General features: G+C 33.1%; 1 protein-coding gene across 8 annotated transcripts in view; it reads left to right on the top strand.

Moving 5' to 3' along the window:
* Positions 1 to 4,475: 4,475 nt before the first annotated feature.
* Positions 4,476 to 7,617, top strand: part of LOC106788229 (collagen alpha-1(XVIII) chain) — a 197,915-nt gene continuing 194,773 nt past the window's right edge. For all 8 annotated transcript variants that reach the window (XM_014751360.1, XM_014751395.1, XM_014751350.1 and 5 more), the window contains exon 1: positions 4,476 to 5,034. In XM_014751360.1, the coding sequence (XP_014606846.1) occupies positions 5,024 to 5,034 (11 nt within the window). In that variant the 5' untranslated portion in view covers positions 4,476 to 5,023. The remainder of the gene's footprint in view (positions 5,035 to 7,617) is intronic.

The following is a 7,617-nucleotide window of genomic DNA, read 5'->3' as shown; positions in this document are numbered from 1 at the left end:
CATTTATCTAATGTTTCAATAACTTTTAATGGTCTAAAGTTGGATCAATGTTACCAAGTTATTTTGTTTACTATGTTTTCGGAAGGAATTCTGCTATTCTTTTATTTCTTGTTTAAGTATATGGTATAATGATTTTTAAATAAATTTAATTGTTAAATTAAAAAGCGGAAGATCAGGTTTGAAGTCCCGATTAAGTCAACCTAATAGCCCAATTTTTTTACGAATTGTTCATAATTATTATTATTATTATTATTATTATTATTATTATCATTACATTAGAAAAATATTGATACTCTTAATATTATGACGTTGAATGTGTTTTTCAGGATTATTCTTAGAAAATAAAAGTTATACATAATGGCATGTTACTATCATTCATCTATGAGTGCCATTTTTTTGACATCAGATTCAATTTTGTACAATCCACTAAAATATTCAAAACAAGAAAATCAATGTTAATATAACGCTTGTTATTGATTGTCCCTGTTGTCTCATGCAATTTTTGTTTAAAAAATTTTTCTACTACTATCATACTTTCGAAGATATTTTAGGTGGCAATAATTAGTGCCTCACCCTGTATAGGAAAATTACATGACACTTACATAATTTTGTATGTTACGGTTATATATATATATATATATAGAAAATAAAATTTATTCAATATACACGTAATAGTGATATTCTTGCGTATATACAGCATTGGAAACACATTATTGCGTAAACATTAATAATATGACATCATAACAGCATGGTGGATAAATTCCAAAGAACAGTATTATATTAATCTAATTGAATTCAACAACTTAGAACCATTGGAACGATCTTTAGGCATACAGCAAGGCTTACGATTCGCGAAACTCGATATTGACGACAAAGGGATTATTGTGCATATATTGTTTGAATCCATATCAATGTGGATTCGATTCACGAGCAGTCGACTGTGTTAACATGCATGGTTGTTAATAATCCTCGAATTTCGTGTGATATGAATATAATCACTCCGAATCGAATATATATAAAGTTTATCAAAGAAATCGGATTTGTAGAGTTAGTCAAAGGAATAATTAAAACTTTAACGCGATAAAAATATTTCGATGTTCGTTTAATATTGAAATGTGCCCGTAGGAAAGTTTTCAATGATCGATCGATCGAATTTATAAGCATGCGTCGATGTCGCAAGTCGATACGTTTTGCTGTCACTTCCTAAGGTCGTTGTTTTCTTCCGAACGTCGAAACACACCTCATTAAATGCCGAATATTTTTCGATTTCCTCATGTGAACTCTTTGGTAATTTGATTCATAGTAAATAGGCGTGGTAATTTATTCTAGGGTTTAATATGTCCATGAAATTTGACGGCGGTGACTGGTAAATTTAATCACTTGTCGTATGATTCATTAAAACGACTTTTAAATGGCTTTCAAAAATATTTCTTTATAAATTTTATTGTACAATTTTGTTTTTTGTTTTCCTGTTTTTTTTTTCTTCACAAAACAGATGTTTTTAATAAATTTTAATAAAGAAATTTTTCTCAAACACAGATATTTTCCAACATACTTCATTAATAAACATAATAAACGTATTGTTTCAACGTTAGAAAAACAGACACATGTCATTAATTACTGGATTCGCTAATTTATTCTAATTATATTTCTTATCTATAGGCGATAGTATTACACAGAGAGAAAATTGTTTCCAAGTGTCTATCGCAATCATACGTTTGTGTGGGATCGATCGAAGCGTACCCTTGCACTTACTGTGTCGCGGTAACTCGAATGCCAAAGTTCATCGTTCGAACGTAAAGATGAATGGACGGGGTCGGATGAATGAACGAACGTGGCTAGCGAGAAAGAGAGATAGAAAGTCAAAGGAGTGGAAAGACGGGTTTGCTTCTCATTGCGGGGCGACGTTTATCGCCATGTAAACGAATGAAAGAAGAGGAAACCGCTTTTATCGCTACGAAACCGTCACGTCCGCTTTCGATGTGCCAATCATTCCTATCGTTTAGCGCGAATCCTCCTCCGGCTATGACTAATTTCTTAACATTTGTCTTCCGACAAAGATATTGGACTTAAATATTTTTTTTTAATTCAATAATCTCGATTGATTAAATTATATGATTTAAATTACACAAATATTAGATACATTTTATTAGTTTAATAATTACTACAGAGAAATATTAGTGGTATGATTAGTAATTTCGTAGAAAATTTTATTTTAATTATGAATCTTATGTGTGCTTAGTTACGTTAGGTTTAGTTGTCAGTGGTATAAACACGACAGTTTTTCAGTACATTATACAATGGCACCGCGAAAAGTATTCAAAAGTAAATTTCTTGGAGATTGGATCGATCGTGGCAGTGTAATCAGCTGGCCATTTCACTGTCCCGTTTTTATTTGATTCATTAATGAGCAATTTTTTCTTAACCGTTTACACGAGTATATTGTGACTGATAAACGCCATCTTAAAAATCATTTTAATATTGATAAATTATGTTTTTTTCTTAATGTTCCTTAGGTTCAGACGAAGTAAAATATATTTATTATGGTTTTTATATATCGAATTTGTCTAGGTATACGCAAAAAGATATATAGATGTAAAATAATAATAAATTTATTTCAAAAGAACTGTAGGTAATCTTGAAAATTCTGAAAAAAGATCGGCAAAAGTTTTAGTACAATCATCTTAAAGCTTTCTTTGAAACATAATATTAGAAACATTCTATTAGAACCGCTAGCGACGGAATGAATTATGATGACTATATATTTCGTGTTTCATTCTATATATTAATTTAAAAGTTAATTAGAAATAAAAATTAGATAATGGAAAGATTTATATAATTTATTTGTTAATAATATAACATCAAAGGAACGATAATTCTGGTGTCTATAAATTAATATGTTTGGAATAATAATATTTTTTAATATTTGTATCATATTTATCTTCGAGGAAATTTCTTTGAGTGCCGAGAAGATCCAAGCTACATATATCAAGTAAAAAATAATGCTAGAAAAGATCAGTTCTGATTACGTATTCAATATCTGACTTTATTTCTTACTGTCCCTTCTATCGTTCAGAATCAATCCTTCAGGTTTAATGCACCGTGAATTTAAAATTAAATAAAGCGCAGCGATGTGTATTAATCCGAAATGTCAGAATGGAAATCGAGATCAAAGAGAGATCAAAGTATCAGCGATCTCTTTTTAGAAATTCTATACGTGGATCGTAATCTTTCGTCAATTGTTAAAGAAAGAAATTAAAAAGATTAATATTTCAATTTTGGCGACGAAATATTGCAACAAATGTAATATAAAATATATATATATATAAATAAATAATTTTCTTTCAATTTATACACAGACTATATAAATAATAAATCTCATTTTCATTTTTTCACCTGAAAATAATATATAATATATATATTACCGTAAAAGACCGAAATTGAAGAATATCAAGATTTACGTAATGAAATGTCAACGCATACTAATATTCGTTGGTGAAAGACCGAATATATATTTGGGTTTATTTTTATATATTAAATATTTTTGATATACACCAAGTGATCATGTTAATACTAACATTCCCCAATTTCGATCTTTCACGGTAACTCATATGCCATCTTAATACGAGACCATAAGGGAAGAAACGACGAAGAAAATTAAAAGAATATCAAAAAATATTGAGAAAAAAGAACGAAATAACATAAAAATTAGATAAAATAAAACTGACAGTTGTACAAAACGTATTAAATAATTAAAATCCACGAGATTATTTTGTCGTCGTAACATAATCGTAATCTTCGTTAATATAAGTGCAGGTAATAGAGAAAAAAATTAGAAAATCAGAAAAAGATGAGTCACAGGAGATGTTCGATGATTAGAAGAGGTATGCTTAAGAGATATAGTACAACGAGAAAGAGAGAGAGAGAAAGAGATAAGGTATCGATAGTAGTCGCGAGATGGCGACGCACTGGCCGACGCCGGGCGTCGTTTGGGCGGCAGTCGCGCGTACGACGCCGTCGTCGCCACGTGGGGAGAAAATTTGAATCAGGCGCCATACAGTGGCCGGAGGCCGGCACATGAGCGCGAGAAAGTAAGTGCCGGGACGCATCGCGAGAAATCGAGACGGAAAGAGACAGAGACAGAGAGAGAGAGAGCGAGATAGGTGTTCTGAAGCATACCAGAGTGCAAGAGAGAGGGAGAGAGAGAGAGAAAGAGAAGGACATACAACGAGCTTAGCCATCTCGAGCGCCGTGCGATCATTCGCACTTGCCGGCTCGCGTTTCCGTCGTACGGATAAAGAGCTGTCGTGCGTCTGCTCAGAATTTTCCCCACGAAAAATATTTTTGAAAATACGATTTATTAAAAAAAAAGAAAAAAAAAACAATATATATATATATACATATATATAAAAGTCTGAAAAACAAGAGAAATATATATGTATATATATGTATATATATACATACATACATAAGAAAGAGGAGAAGAGAGAGAGAGAGAGGGATAGAAGAAAATAAAGAAAGAAAGAAGGCAAGAGTGACGAAAGAGAAGCCGTTGTCAGTGAGTGGCGAACCGTGGGACGGATTGGACACGGACTGCAAGTCCTTCCGCGAGTCCTTGAACTTCAATTCGTCGATCGATTCGATCGTTCAAGGAAAGGTCGAGAATCGAGGTGTACGTTTAAGGACTACGAAAGCTTGACCTCTCTTATAGACAAGAGCCGACCTTGGATATCAGTGTCGCCACCGTCGCTTTTTATTATTCGCACATTTTCTTCCTATTTTTTTTCCTCTAATTATTTCTCTTCTTTTTTTCCTGACATTACTCTCGATCCTATTTACACAATTGACATTCGTTATTTACCATTGAAAGCCATTCGAGGTATCGACAGAAGGAAGATAAAGAAAATTGTTTTTTCTTTATTTGTGCTCGTGTAAGTGATCCGAAGAAAAAGAAGAAGAAGAAGAGGTGGTGGAAAGAAGTATACGAAATTAACCATTTATCACGCCGATGGAATGACTCAATATGTGGCCTAGGTAAGTGCAATTAAGAAAGAGAGAGGAAGAGAAAGAGAAACAGAGTGCGCATGATAGCATGTGTATCTATACGAATGAAGAGAGAATGAGAGAAAGATAGAGAGAGAGAGAGAAAGAGAAAGAGTAGTTTACAGCATGCGGTCGAGAGCAGTCGAGGGTGGTAATTGGAGGGAGACGAATTAAAGGGGTTAAACGTTGGCGAGGGTGAGTGAGCTACAGGTAGCTCCCTCCGGAAGTTTACAAGACACCGGCCGGTGAATCTTCATTCATCGGATGTATCATTTTCTTCTACTATTCATAGTACCATTCATCATACTATAATAATAACTAACTCGACAAATGAAAGTTTCATTTAAAATCGATTTTCCTGGTTTTCCATTATATTCACCGACGTAATCGATTATATAATAAATTGAATTACACGTTAAGACATGCAAATACCATAGAATTTGCCTTCAGAGAGGAAATTGGTACTGCGAATAAACCGATTTGAGATCGTTTACTCGAAAAGCATTCGAACGCTTCGTCTCAATATGGAAATTCCTTGGTAAATTGTGTTATCGGTCAAAGCAACGTTATCTCTCTCTCTCCCTCTCTCTCTCTCTCTTTCCTCTCTCTCTTTCTATTTTTCACCCTCTATCTTTCTCTCGTCTCTTTCCAACTTGCTCTGCTCGATTCGATTCCATGAAGGGAAGAACGTTTAGGAGAGATTCAAAGTAGTAGACGGCATTAATCTCCGGAATGGAGAAAGGGGATTCGTACGCACGATGCACTTCGCTTATCGGTATGTTTCTACGTACAGCATAAGTGCTTACATACGTACATACCAAAGGATAGATACATGGATACATGGGTACTTTATACGTTCCTTTTACGTGGACCGGTAGTGGTGGTTAGTAATGCAGGAAGATGGTAAAGAGAGGATAGGAAGGGTTGAAACCGGCGCCATTAGTGGTTAAACGTTCTCCGAAACTACCTTTGTAATAGCATTTAATTAACAAAGATGTGACTTTATCGATTTTAGACCGGTCGATTAATTTCATTGTGTAATAATGTCCGATCGTAAGAGATTCTTTCGTTCTATTACAATTCATCTTGAAAGCTTATAATAAATTTCTAACGATATCGTAATACACGCCTTTCTTTCTCTCTCTCTCTCTCTCTCTCTCTCTGTTTTAACCTTTTTTAATCTCCTATTCTTTTTCTTGTTCTCTTGCAATAATAAGAAAGGTTTATCATATTTTATTATTTCTTTTTTAATAAAAATTTACAAAGATGTATCTCCACCTACTTTTTGTCTTATTTAAAGCTCAAATTAGATATTAAATTTCTCGTAATGTTAGGTCAGATTTATGTTACAATCGTTGGGTACATTTCAAGAATGCGATAAGCTGAGATTTTATGAGATTCGTCTTGTGTTTCGGCTTACGGTTTGCTTTATTAGAAGAATTGCCTTTTTGTCACACGTACAGAAACACTTTTATGAATAATCGGATTACAAGGAATGAAACAATATGACGTACCTATTGTATGACGTTAATGATTTATCGCTGATAGTAGATATTATATTATATATATATATATATATATTTATACAGCTACGTCTACTGAATTTCAAATTAAGTTTCGTAAGATTTTTTATTAAAACATGATACTGTATTATGTCAGAGCTATAATTCTTCTAATTTTCTTGTAAATATTTTGTATTGATTATTCATAAAATCAACATCATTTTCGAATAAATTATTATCTTTCGTTATCTGAACCATACTAACTCTTAATTCATCTTGTCAATTAAAATAAAATTTGATTTATGACAAGGTATGAATATCTCTCGATACGCAAAGTTAAAGTTCTCTTGGCTTTTCAATTTATCTTCAAATCTCGGAAACGACGTGTTATTTGCTCGGATATATCTATCGAAAGTAGTTGCGAGAGAGATCTCAATCTTTGGTATCCGGAAAAGTTTAACCGCTAAGATTACTTTCTGGTATTGACAGAATGTTTGTTACGTTACATGAACGTCTCTAGTAGAAAACAGGTAAAGGAGTGAGGACAAATATGTGTGTGTGAGAGAGAGAGAGAGAGAGAGAGAGAAAAAAAAGTACGAGAAAATTCCGTTATCAACTTGGAAAGAACAAATATCTTGTTGTTTAAAAGCACGTCTCTTTGTTTTCTTCGAATGGAGTTAAATCCTAATATCAATTGACTAGTTCGCTATAGTTTCGCATTTCCTCTCGTAAGACAAATAACAGTGGGAGAGAGAGAGAAAGCGAAAGGAATAAAAACGATTGGCGATAGAAACGTTGTCATTACCGGTCAAACTTCGAACCATATTGAAAGATCGACTTTCTACGGTCGGAAGTACAACTGTTGCGCGTTTAACGTTTTATATTGGCCGCTATCGAGCTAAAAAACACGTTTTGTTCGATCAAACCACGGAAACGCTATGACACAAGTATATACGTCGATACATAGTAATAAAATTTAAATTGCACGTAGAATTGCGGTAAAGGAAACTCTAAAAAAAAGCCACAAATATTTTAATATTATTTTTAATTGAATTATTTGCTTCATTTTATT

Source organism: Polistes canadensis, unplaced genomic scaffold (assembly GCF_001313835.1).
Source record: "Polistes canadensis isolate GaletaPanama2010 unplaced genomic scaffold, ASM131383v1 scaffold_5, whole genome shotgun sequence".
In the NCBI taxonomy this organism is placed as follows: Eukaryota; Metazoa; Arthropoda; class Insecta; order Hymenoptera; family Vespidae; genus Polistes; species Polistes canadensis.
Note: the sequence above shows the minus strand (reverse complement) of the source record. Positions and strands in the feature narration are given on the sequence as shown.